A 14,499-nucleotide genomic window follows, 5' to 3' on the forward strand; every position below is an offset into this window, starting at 1 on the left:
TGCAACCGAAAAATTGAGAGCTGTATATCTGACGGCAGTCATCAGAAATAGCTAGCTACTGGCTTAATGAAATTTGCCTGATGGCCCAATCACTGTGAAGTCAGGTTCAAATCTTCAAATCGTCAGGGACCGGCCCGGATAGCACAGTTGGTAGAGCGTCCGCTTCGGGACCGGTAGATCCAGGATCAATCCTTGATCGAGTCACACCTAAGACTTTAAAAGAGGAAGTTGTAACTTCCTCGCTTGGCGTTCAGCATGAAGGGGATAGTGCAACGACTGGTCCACCCGTATCAGTATAATGGCTCGGGCGGGGCCGCTTACTTGCCTTCGGTAAGTCGTCTCAGTGAAGCAGCACTAAATAAAAGAGCGGTGGAAATCCGTCCTGCAACAAGGAGGCACATTATACGTACATGCACCCTAATGATTCCTTCGTCGTCATATGACTGAAAAATTGTTGAGTACGACGTTAAACCCCAAGCACTCACTCACTCACTCAAATCGTCAGGGGGGGGCCTCCGTGGCTCAGTTGGTTTGTGTGCTAGCGCAGCGTAATGACCCAGGAGTCTCTCACCAATGCGGTCGCTGTGAGTTCAAGTCCAGCCCATGCTGGCTTCCTCTCTGGGAAGGTCCATACGTGGGAAGGTCTGTCAGCACCCTGCAGATGGTTGTGGGTTTCCCCCGGGCTCTGTCCGGTTTCCACCCACCATAATGCTGGCCGCCGTCATATAAGTGAAATTTCTTGAGTACGGCGTAAAACACCAATCAAATAAATAAATAAATCAAATCGTCAGAGCCTATACTTAACAAACTGTCCACATAAATAAATAAATAAATTATTGCTTCTTCCAACATGTCAGACGCAAGATCTTTCACATTCTTAGCATACCACAATTCACAAAAGGCACAAAACGCATACCACAATTCACACAATGGACAAAAATGAGATCTCTGTTATGACAGCAGGAATTGGAAGATTTATTTCTCACCTTAGTGAAATATATGGAGTCATCCTTTTATAACAACACGGAAGGACTCAACCAAAAAGTTGAAGTAAAGCACAATCCACAAGACCCGAATACCTACCTTCCAACACCTTATCTGACAACCATCTGGCCTTAGGTCATGGATTGTAAGTCAGTTTATGTAGACTAACAGTGAGCTGGATTATCAAATATCTATCCAGTGATTAATCTTTGTCATAGTTACGACATATGTTTATACATAGCATAGACTATCAGATACTGATCCTAAGGCTACATTCCCCATACCGTAAATTATATGTATGTGTGTCCACACTTTATGCCTGGAAGATACGATGGAAGCTATGTGTTGTGCTTTCGCATGCGGATCAATTTGTGGTTGATTCCCAACTTTATTGACCTCATGGCCATGGCTCTGTTAAAATGGCGTTGGGTTTTGGAAGATTCACCATAATCATCAAAATTGGCCTCCACTGATGTGACCACTCCAAACAAAACACCGAGCACCAGAAACAAGATGATAAAAAGTGTGTACTGGGTAACAGTAGGGCTGGGCGCCCCCTCCATATCTCTGAGGTGTGCCTGGGCAGGCTGGAAACCTGGGTTCAAATCCAGAGCGTGCCGAAAATGTAAGGAGGCTTCATGGTAGTGGTGATAGGCTTTGAGAATTTCCCCAAGTGTAAAATGTTGAAGCCAGGTATTCTGATCTGGTGGCTGCATTTCTAAAGAACGCCGGGTGAGAAAAATGGCATCATCCAAGTACTGGAGGTTGAAGAGGACGCGAGCCGTGTTCAGGAGGACATCCGGGTTGTTTGGTGACAAAGATAGGGCTTTGCGGAAACATTCAATTGACAGCTGTGTATTGCCTCGTATCCGCCAGAAGTTTCCAATCTGGTTATAAACCTGCACTGACTTGGGTCTCTGAAAAAAAAAATACGAACCAGAAATTTGATAATGTCACATATACATTCTCAAACATTTTGCTTAACAAATGAAAGTGCAGTAGCAAAAGCTGAGATCATTCATTTGATTCAGTTTCACCATCACTTTAAACAATATTTTGGTTGCATCAAGAAGGTTGGTCCAAAAGCTGACATACCTATAGTGCTGCCTAACAGTGCTGCTGAAGGCACCGGTTGTATCGACCTACATGGTTACAATATACATGTATTCACATTAAATGTGATGTGATGGGGTATGTCCTTAACACAATAACCTGATGTCACAAGCTAGATCCTAAACACAATAACCTGATGTCACAAGCTAGATCCTAAACACTATAACCTGATGTGACACTAGATCCTAAACATTACATGTATAACCTGATGTGACGAGCTACATCCTTGACACTATAACCTGATGTGATGAGCTAGATCCTAAACATTATAACCTGATGTGACAAGCTAGATCCTAAACACTATAACCTGATGTGACGCTAGATCCTAAACATTACATGTATAACCTGATGTGACAAGCCAGATCCTAAACACTAAAACCTGATGCAACACTAGATCCTGAACACAATAACCTGATGTGATAGGCTAGATCCCAACACAATAACCTGATGTGACAAGCTAGATCCTAAACTCTATACCCTGATGTGACCACCTTGATCCTACACACTATAAGCTGATGTGACAAGCTAGGTCTAAAACACTATAACCTGATCTGACAGGCTAGGTCTAAAACACTATTACCTGATGTGACAAGCTACATCCTTAACACAATAAACCTGAACCGTCAAGCTATATCCTGAACGCCATAATCTGAGATTATATTTTATTTATTTATCTGCTTGGTGTTTAAGGCCATACTGAAGAATAGTTCACTCACATGACCACTTATGGTGGGAGAAAACCGAACAAAGCCTGTGGAAAACCCAAGATCATCTGCAGGTTGCTGATAGACTTTCTCACAAATAACCACAGAGGAAGCCAGTATAAGCTAGAATTTAACTCACAGCAAGTGTATCATTAAGAGACTCCTGAGTAATTGTGCTCCATTAGCATGTTTCCCACTACGCCTGATGGGAAAAGCTACAGTGTGATGTAACAAGCTACACTTTAGTACAGTATACTGCTAATTATAAACTGGAACAAAACTGTCAGATGTAGAAAAGTGCTGGATGTATCAGAAGCTTGAATCAATTTTTCTGTTTTCACCTTTCTCCACAACAAAATGCCAAAACAGATGGGTAAACGCAGAACATACCCTTCTACAGAACAACATACCAAAACAGACAGGTAAACGCGGAACATACCCTCTCCAAAACAAAATGCCGAAGCAGACAGCTAAACGCAAAACATACCCTTATCCACGCACAACAAAATGCTAAAACAGACAGGAAAACATACCCTTCTCCACAACAATAAGCCAAAACAGACAGGGAAATGCCAGATATATCCTTCTCCACAACAATAGGCCAAAACAGACAGGGAAATGCCGAACATATCCTTCTCCACAACAATAAACCAAAACAAACAGGTAAACGCAGAACATACCCTTCTACAGAACAACATGCCAAAACAGACAGGTAAATGCAGAGCATACCCTTCTCCATACACAACAAAATGCCAAAACAGACAGCTAAACCCTTCTCCACAACAAATACCAGAAACAGACAGGTAAACGCAGAACATACCCTTCTCCACACACAATAAAATGCTGAAACAGACAGCTAAATGCAAAACATACCCTTCTCCACACACAACCAAATGCCAAAACAGACTGGTAAACGCAGACCATACCCTTCTCCACAACAAAATGCCAAAACAGACAGGTAAACGCAGAATATACCCTTCTCCACAACAATAAGCCAAAATAGATGGTGACATGTCGGACATACCCTTCTCCACAACAATATGCCAAAACAGACAGGGAAATGCAGAAATACCCTTCTCCACAAAAAAATGCCAAAACAGACTGGTAAACGCAGAACATACCCTTCTCCACAACAATAAGCCAAAATAGGTGGTGACATGCCGGACATACCCTTCTCCACAACAATTTGGCAAAACAGACAGGGAAATGCCGTGCATATCCTTCTCCACAACAATAAGCCAAAACAGACAGATAAACGCAGAACATACCCTTCTCCACAACAATAAGCCAAAATAGGTGGTGACATGCCGGACATACCCTTCTCCACAACAATAAGCCAAAACAGACAGGTAAACGCAGAAATACCCTTCTCCACAAAGAAATGCCAAAACAGATTGGTAAACGCAGAACATATCCTTCTCCACAACAATAAGCCAAAATAGATGGGGAAATGCCGGACATACCCTTCTCCACAACAATAGGCCAAAACAGACAGGGAAATGCAGGACATATCCTTCTCCACAACAATAAGCCAAAACAGACGGGAAATGCCGAACATATCCTTCTCCACAACAATAAACCAAAACAGACAGGTAAACGCAGAACATACCCTTCTACAGAACAACATGCCAAAACAGACAGGTGAACGCAGAACATACCCTCTCCACAAAAAAAATGCCAAAACAGACTGGTAAAGCAGACCATACCCTTCTCCACAAAAAAATGCCAAAACAGATTGGTAAACGCAGAACATACCCTTCTCCACAACAAAATGCCAAAACAGACAGGTAAATGCAGAACATATCCTTCTCCACAACAAAATGCCAAAACAGATGGGTAAATGCCGGACATACCCTTCTCCACAACAATAGGCCAAAACAGACAAGGAAATGCAGGACATATCCTTCTCCACACCAATAGGCCAAAACAGACAGGATAATGCAGGACATACCCTTCTCCACAACAATAGGCCAAAACAGACAGGGAAATGCAGGACATACCCTTCTCCACAACAATAGGCCAAAACAGACGGGTAAATGCAGAACATATCCTTCACCACAACAATAAACCAAAACAGACAGGGAAATGCCGGACATACCCTTCTCCACAACAATAGGCCAAAACAGACAGGTAAACGCAGGACATACCCTTCTCCACAACAATATGCCAAAACAGACGGGTAAATGCAGAACATATCCTTCACCACAACAATAAACCAAAACAGACAGGGAAATGCAGGACATACCCTTCTCCACAACAATAGGCCAAAACAGACAGGGAAATGCAGGACATACCCTTCTCCACAACAATAGGCCAAAACAGACGGGTAAATGCAGAACATATCCTTCACCACAACAATAAACCAAAACAGACAGAGAAATGCAGGACATTACCCTTCTCCACAACAATAGGCCAAAACAGACAGGTAAATGCAGAACATATCCTTCACCACAACAATAAACCAAAACAGACAGGGAAATGCAGGACATACCCTTCTCCACAACAATAGGCCAAAACAGACAGGGAAATGCAGGACATACCCTTCTCCACAACAATAGGCCAAAACAGACAGGGAAATGCAGGACATATCCTTCACCACAACAATAAACCAAAACAGACAGAGAAATGCAGGACATACCCTTCTCCAGAACAACATGCCAAAACAGATGGGGACATGCCGGACCTACCCTTCTCCACAACAATAGGCCAAAACAGACAGGGAAATGCAGGACATATCCTTCACCACAACAATAAACCAAAACAGACAGAGAAATGCAGGACATACCCTTCTCCAGAACAACATGCCAAAACAGATGGGGACATGCCGGACCTACCCTTCTCCACAACAATAGGCCAAAACAGACAGGGAAATGCAGGACATACCCTTCTCCACAACAATAGGCCAAAACAGACAGGGAAATGCAGGACATATCCTTCACCACAACAATAAACCAAAACAGACAGAGAAATGCAGGACATACCCTTCTCCACAACAATAGGCCAAAACAGACGGGTAAATGCAGAACATATCCTTCACCACAACAATAAACCAAAACAGACAGGGAAATGCAGGACATACCCTTCTATACAACAATAGGCCAAAACAGACAGGGAAATGCAGGACATACCCTTCTCCACAACAATAGGCCAAAACACACAGGGAAATGCAGGACATATCCTTCACCACAACAATAAACCAAAACAGACAGGGAAATGCAGGACATACCCTTCTCCACAACAATAGGCCAAAACAGACGGGTAAATGCAGAACATATCCTTCTCCACAACAATAGGCCAAAACAGACAGGGAAATGCAGGACATACCCTTCTCCACAACAATAGGCCAAAACAGACAGGGAAATGCAGGACATATCCTTCACCACAACAATAAACCAAAACAGACAGGGAAATGCAGGACATACCCTTCTCCACAACAATAGACCAAAACAGAGAGGGAAATGCCGGACATATCCTTCTCCACAACAATAAGCCAAAACAGACAGGTAAACGCAGAACATACCCTTCTCCACAACAATAAGCCAAAATAGGTGGTGACATGCCGGACATACCCTTCTCCACAACAATAAGCCAAAATAGATGGTGACATGCCGGACATACCCTTCTCCACAACAATAAGCCAAAACAGACAGGTAAACGCAGAAATACCCTTCTCCACAAAGAAATGCCAAAACAGACAGGGACATGCCGGACATACCCTTCTCCACAACAAAATGCCAAAACAGACAGGTAAACGCAGAACATATCCTTCTCCACAACAATAAGCCAAAAAAGATGGGTAAATGCCATACATACCCTTCTCCACAACAATAGCCAAAACAGACAGAGAAATGCAGGACCTACCCTTCTCTATAGCAATAAGCCACAACAGACAGGTAAACGCAGAATATACCCTTCTCCACAACAATAGGCCAAAACAGACGAGGAAATGCCGGACATACCCTTCTCCACAACAATAAGCCAAAACAGAAGGGGACATGAAGGACACACCTTTCTCCACAACAATAGGCCAAAACAGAAGGGGACATGAAAGACATACCCTTCTCCACAACAATAAGCCAAAACAGATGGGTAAATGCAGAACATACCCTTCTATACAACAAGCCAAAACAGATGGGTAAATGCAGAACATACCCTTCTCCACAACAATAAGCCAAAACAGACAGGGAAATGCAGAACATACCCTTCTCCACAACAATAAGCCAAAACAGACAGGGACATGCCGGACCTACCCTTCTCTATAGCAATAAGCCACAACAGACAGGTAAACCTCAGAACATACCCTTCTCCACAACAATTTGGCAAAACAGACAGGGAAATGCCGGACATATCCTTCTCCACAACAATAAGCCAAAACAGACAGGTAAACGCAGAACATACCCTTCTCCACAACAATAAGCCAAAATAGGTGGTGACATGCCGGACATACCCTTCTCCACAACAATAAGCCAAAATAGATGGTGACATGCCGGACATACCCTTCTCCACAACAATAAGCCAAAACAGACAGGTAAACGCAGAAATACCCTTCTCCACAAAGAAATGCCAAAACAGACAGGGACATGCCGGACATACCCTTCTCCACAACAAAATGCCAAAACAGACAGGTAAACGCAGAACATATCCTTCTCCACAACAATAAGCCAAAAAAGATGGGTAAATGCCATACATACCCTTCTCCACAACAATAGCCAAAACAGACAGAGAAATGCAGGACCTACCCTTCTCTATAGCAATAAGCCACAACAGACAGGTAAACGCAGAATATACCCTTCTCCACAACAATAGGCCAAAACAGACGGGGAAATGCCGGACATACCCTTCTCCACAACAATAAGCCAAAACAGAAGGGGACATGAAGGACACACCTTTCTCCACAACAATAGGCCAAAACAGAAGGGGACATGAAAGACATACCCTTCTCCACAACTATAAGCCAAAACAGATGGGTAAATGCAGAACATATCCTTCTATACAACAAGCCAAAACAGATGGGTAAATGCAGAACATATCCTTCTATACAACAAGCCAAAACAGATGGGTAAATGCAGAACATACCCTTCTCCACAACAATAAGCCAAAACAGACAGGGAAATGCAGAACATACCCTTCTCCACAACAATAGGCCAAAATAGATGGTGACATGCCGGACATACCCTTCTCCACAACAAGCCAAAACAGAAGGGGACATGAAAGACATACCCTTCTCCACAACAATAAGCCAAAACAGACAGGGAAATGCAGAACATACCCTTCTCCACAACAAGCCAAAACAGATGGGTAAATGCAGAACATACCCTTCTCCACAACAAGCCAAAACAGACGGGTAAATGCAGAAACATACCCTTCTCCACAACAATAAGCCAAAACAGACAGGGAAATGCAGAACATACCCTTCTCCACAACAAGCCAAAACAGACGGGGAAATGCCGGACATACCCTTCTCCACAACAATAAGCCAAAACAGAAGGGGACATGAAGGACACACCTTTCTCCACAACAATAGGCCAAAACAGAAGGGGACATGAAGGACATACCCTTCTCCATAACAGCCATCAACTGACTGCAGTTACCACCCTCAGTGTGATTAATCTGCTGAGCCTTCAACCAGTTCTAAATTTGCAATTCTAACTTGGCTTGAAGAGTACATGAAAAGGTACTTTAAAACAAAGAGTATGTAGAGATAAATGAAAAAAGATATGCCAAGAAAATGAATTTTTTTTATTTTTGAGGTTTATCTTATACTTCTCAATAGCCCTTTATTTTATACTTATTTTCCATCACTGATCAGGAATATTCCGAGATGAAGTCATCACTTATTATACTGGGAGCCAGATTCAATTCGGGCTCTCCCCTCAACAAAGTTGTTTGCACAGCTGTCATCGCTGACCACTGAAGGCTTAGGAAAACTGCAGTTCAAAGTCATTTTACCTCCCCAAGGAAAGCTGAGCTGTTTTGTACTTTCTGAATGTTTTCCGCATCCTAAACTCCATATTAAGAAATAACAACCAAGTGTTTCATGTATCCTTTAAGGCAACATAATTTATGGTAACATTAGCTAATGCATTTCACAGCAATCAAATCCATGTCACTAGGTGATCATTCAAATGTCAGCTGAAATACCCTGCAGAAAAATTTTTTTGTAAATAACACCAACTAGAAGTAAACTCTGAGGATCTGGATCTGGCATTCTGGATCAATATACTAACCTGTTTTTTGTTTCTTTTCAACTGTTCTTCTAATGAATTCATGTCAATCTCTCCGGAATCTTTTCCACCTTTCTGTTTAAAAATGAGAGCCACTTCAGGTTCAGGAACATGTGGATGTTCACTTCTGTTGGCAATTCCTCGTAAATGGTCATATTTTGTGGTATTCACTGGCTTCCCACATGTGAGCACAGTTTTTTCCTTAGTCTTATCTTTCTTTTCTGATAAATCTGAACAAACGTCTCTGAAATAAAGAAGCAAAACTGATACTTATTACAAATGATGAGCTTTAAATATAAACACATCAACAATAAAAAATAACCCAAAATTTCCCAGTCATTATACTCATAAAAAGCTTGTTGTTAATAATCAGAACAGAGATATTTCATTATGAATGATACAATGATTTTCTCACTTACAGTACTGAGGACTATGACTCTCACATGCTACCCTCAAAAATTATTCCACCATAGTGCATTGGTCTGGAGAGGGCCATAGATATGAAGTCACAGGTTTTATTGTAACGTGACACAATGCTAAATGAACAAAGTTAGACAGTACAAGGCACCATAACGATGAGGCAAACTGTCTAAATACTGGGACATGTTTGGAGATGATTACAGGTATTGTTACAACTGAGTTTGATAGAAAATATTTCAAATTTTGTTTGAAATCTGTCCAAGAAAAGCCATTTTACTCGTGAAGTAAGTCTTTTGGTTAAATTTACTTGTTGGATTTAATACAGCTCAACAGTTTGGGGGCCCAAACACTGTCCAGTACTAAAATGGCTCTAGATATGGCCTTGATGGCATCGGCACGCAGGAGTTAAGCACAAGGAGTTCTCTCTACTTAACAAACCAGAATTGTAGGAGGTCAATTCACACTGCCAAAATTCTAAATAAATCTATCAAAAGAAAACAAATTATGATAAGAAATGTCCCTCTTCTCTCTATCTAACGACATCTGAGACTGACTTGACTTTATAGGTTACCTTAAAAAAATAGGGCACTGATGTTATACCCACATAAATATCTTGTATCAATACAGTACTTTAGATCTTCAACACAAACTGTTATTGTAATGTGTGTGGATAGTTTTTGAATAGTTGAACTTTATAGGGCAGAGAATGGTCCAAGATCAACTGGATTATAAATCGTATCGCTGTTTGTTACATCTGATACCATGCTGGGGGCAACAGACAGGCTAAGCATGACCTCCAAGTGACATCACTGTTATCTGTGTAGGACGTCACACAAAGCAAATCTAGGTTGCATCATTTCTTTACTCATTTCAAGAGTTAATATGTAGATTTTTTATCTGTTTGAAATAAAAATGAAAAATCTTTACCAGTGATACATTAGTCATCTTACATGTAAATATCAATTTTAGTTTGCATGAGTAGAAATTACTCCAAGAAAACATAATTTGTATGTATTTTATGTCTATGTAACTGTGTGATGAAACATTCTGGTGTACGCGCTGCAGTTTTCATGAAACCTTTTGTGCTGTAAACATGTGTTCTTCTGTGTATCATTATTTATATTGACTTTGCTCATGTGCACGTCACACTAGTAGGTTAATTGTTAACGAGTAACTCAACCTCTCTTATATTCTGGGTACATGCAACAATGAGGGGCTGTCAAATCACCTGACAGTAGGAACTTCATGCCATCTTATTGACATCAATGGTTCGTTCTTCAGCTTATCATTATCACGTCACAACAAAGACAGGACGACATTACCGCAGAAAATGACACACTGTAACATTGTAGACGTTGTGCAACGATAATTTTTTAACGTAACAACAGATCAAGGGGCTTTACACATGCTCCACCTTGGGGGATTAAAAATTATGTGGTATTTCCATTATTAAAAGGCAGGTAGACCTTCGCTATGTTCACTGCAATCCTCTGTGATATGACTCAGTGTTGTTTAACACCATGACTTGGTCTGAAGTAGGAATTATATTAATACAACAAATCATATTATTATGCCTCATACAGTGATTCTCAGTTTCCATTGGTCGAGAGAACGTCATACGATAGTCCACAAAATATGATGTACAACGATTATGTAGCAGAGTAAAGCTACGTCACGCTCACTACTACCCCACGTTCATGAGGCAATAGCCAACGATCTCATGCTAATATCCAACCATCACATGCGTTCATGACACCTCTTTAAAAATTGCTAGATTAAATCATAACAACTGTACCGACTTAAATACTTGTGTCAATGTGAGCTATTCCAAGCCACTGACGTGCAGTCAATGCAGACCACTCAACTGTGACGATTACACGCTCTTTGCCAGTTTGACACTGTCTGAGGTCATTACACCCATGTGTACATGTATGTAAAAGCTGTGGGCGGTTTTCGAAACGTCTAGGCCTACTTATTTGTACTTGAAAAGGAGGAAATATCTCTGGGAACTTATAAATCAAATTATTTCCCCCTCAACTCACTTCCCGTTTCGGTTCTTCTCGTCCAAACTTCCAGTGCCCAAACATCTGTCAAAATATTGGTGGTTGTTTTTATCGTTTGATGGCCTCTCCACACGCCAACCTCCGCCCTCTGCTAACATTACTTTGCGCGTCAATATATCCATGACAACATCGTCGTTTTCTTGTACTCCTGAGTCCACACTGTCAGCAGCTTTTCCGCTGGCTTCCACGACTTTCCCTTCATGAAGATTTAGCCGCCAGTGGGTTGAAGTCCTCGAGTTACTATGAATGATGTGTAGAGATATGATATACAATGCCATGTGCGAGACGCATGGCAAATCGCACGCCATAGTCCTACAGACAAAAACTGAAAGATGTCATCTATCAAACGAATTTTCACGAATTTACTCTTTGTTTCTCCTTCACACGTGGCCAAAAAGTTCCTTCCTCAACATCCAACTTGTAATTTTCGCGATCTGTCAAGATGGCCCTCACAGCGCCATCTATTATAAGGGTAAATAACCAATGTTGATTTATTTGCTTAAAATACATGGGCTAGACTTACCTCCCTTGAAACAGCACCAACATATACATCGGTTGGCGCCCCACTAAGTTCCACTCGGGACGGCCTGATTAATTTTGCATAGGTGTTGTGCAGAAAAATAGAGACTGCGTTGCGAAGAATTATTAAACGAAGTGCCGGTTTTCTTTGTTTGTTTGTTATAATACTCATGTATACCTGTTATCTTTATTATTTTCTCATTTAGACATTACGTTCTCATTCAACATCAGACAAGCGTTCCAAGTCCTAGATAACCTTTTCACATTTCTGGTCTTTGGTCAATCAATATAGGCCCTGTCTGCGGTTATCCGGTTTTCCATTCTCTTTTCATAGTAGATCTGGAGTTGGTTTCTGCAACTTCATCGGTCTCACTTTGTGCGCTCACGACCAAGGAGTCCACTAGTCAGTCAGTCAGATCTGCAATCTATCGGTCAGCCAGTCCAGATGTATGACGTAACTGAATCGCTATAAAGTAGAGCGGCTGTTCTTGTGGCATGTTGTGCCCATCTTTTTTTTAATTTACTTCATTATTTTTTGTTGCTGTTGTTGTTGTTGTAAATGTGATTTTGCCGTATAAGTTATCTTAAAAACAAGGGAATATAGCTCGTAAGTATTGTGGAATCAGTCAGGTATGTTAAAATGAATGTGTCTAGTATATTTGTATTGCCTTGTCATTTACAAACAAAACCCCACAAATTAACGTGAATTTATTTAATATAAATTAAAGCCTAGGAATAGACCCCTAACGGACCAGGTGTTGTAATATAGTCCACAGACAAGCCCTAACAAATACATTGTGTCATTCGAAAGTCAAATGACGATGTCAAGCGTCAAGAGCATCGTGCCTACAAGGTGATTGCGCTGTCAACAACAACGACAGCAGTGAGAATAGTAAGGCCAAGATCCCTCAGTGATGCATAGAAAGGTGTTATCGCCGTAGATGGGCGTTGATAATGTCGACCGACGCTATACATGTAGGGCCTATAGGCCTACACTTAAAATAGCATGGTTGAGTAAGAGAGCTATATCAAACCAGGGTTGTGTCACAAATAGATTTTAAAAACGGAACTTGTTGCTGCCTCGCTTGGTGCTTAGCACGGAGAGGTTAAAAAGAAAGGAAACAGGACTGGTTGGCCGGGTGTCGATATATATACAGTGTGACTGGGTGGGACGTCATGCCTGGTGTCTTCCTCATGATACTTCAGTGGCGGCAGCATTCTAGCGGCATGGACTCACCCTGCCACAAGAAGTCACAGCATATTACCCCTATACTGAAAGATAGGTCTAATACAATGACAAAGATAAACTGATCCCATTCTCTTCGTTTTTGAAATATTCAATTGTAAAGGACATTCTAGATTATATTCGTTTGGTATACATATCATATATAGTGTCATAGTTGCATATCCGTACTTACTTCCATTTGGCTATTTAACTTAAAACTGTGGCTGCATAATTTAGTGCTCGCGGATCTCGCCGATAAGCTGTTTGTTTACAGTCGAAACTCTTCAAACGGAGATTGCCCTTCAGTAGGGGTACTGTTTGCTATCTATTTCCATGCCATATAATTACCGCATCTATAGTCAACTGGTCATGAGATCAGGTGTAAGCTGGTCACTATCGGCCTGAAGAATACAATATCATATAATATGACACGCTGTTTCCTTTTCCTTGACATCTTTAAACAAATTTTCAAACTCGCTGATTTATACAATTTTGCATGATTAGATCATTTTAGCTTGGATAAACATTGTGTAATCTCACAACCATGCATTTCATTAATTGAAAAGGGGATAAGAAAGAAGCATACATCTATATAGTTTGAGTGTAGACATGGTCTATACTCGGTCTATGTATGACTTAAAATTTGCTGCTATATTTAAGCATTTACATAAACCGTTACTGAGGTAAGCTGACAAGTGGCTGTACTTCACCAGCAATGCATTTGTCAGTTATCAGGCTATTGTGACTGCTCTGGTTTTGCCATTTGTGCTGTAAGCCTTTTATCATACTGTATTAAACCGAATATTAAACAGAATTATGCTTCAGTTTAGACGTCATTACTGTAGAATTCCTCAAACTGCTGTGCTGTCACATTTCATACGGTAACATTAACACAATACAAAGGCCGTGTAATTTGCTTCTATACCTCATTGAAGCATCTGAACGCTTAGAATAAATTCTTATATAACAGAGGAATATTGACAAGATACCGTGTTTCACCTGTTGCTTGTGGCCGTTTGCAAAGGGCCTGGTACGATAAGGCGGTGAATCGGCCCCAGAGAAGCACGATAAGAAAGAGCAAATTTCAAAATCCCAGCATAATTCTGTAAATTTCAAAATCAGAAGTATAAAACTTGGCCGAATCACCATAAAAGTTATATGACTATAAAAGAGATGATTGCTTAATTATAACTCACCAAAAATACAATCTCGATCAAAAACGCCAATTTTTCGTTCGAACGAGGGGG

General features: G+C 41.1%; 1 protein-coding gene across 1 annotated transcript; it reads right to left on the reverse strand.

Moving 5' to 3' along the window:
• Positions 1-954: 954 nt before the first annotated feature.
• LOC135475447 (tetratricopeptide repeat protein 17-like) lies at positions 955-11,951 on the reverse strand. The gene is made up of 3 exons (XM_064755350.1): positions 11,488-11,951; positions 9,029-9,269; positions 955-1,901 (listed from the first exon to the last, which is right to left on the reverse strand). The coding sequence occupies exons 1-3, from the start codon at positions 11,814-11,816 to the stop codon at positions 1,323-1,325; spliced, it is 1,149 nt and encodes a 382-aa protein (XP_064611420.1). The 5' UTR covers positions 11,817-11,951; the 3' UTR covers positions 955-1,322.
• Positions 11,952-14,499: the final 2,548 nt, after the last annotated feature.

The sequence above is a fragment of the Liolophura sinensis genome, chromosome 9 (assembly GCF_032854445.1).
Source record: "Liolophura sinensis isolate JHLJ2023 chromosome 9, CUHK_Ljap_v2, whole genome shotgun sequence".
Lineage (NCBI taxonomy): Eukaryota > Metazoa > Mollusca > Polyplacophora > Chitonida > Chitonidae > Liolophura > Liolophura sinensis.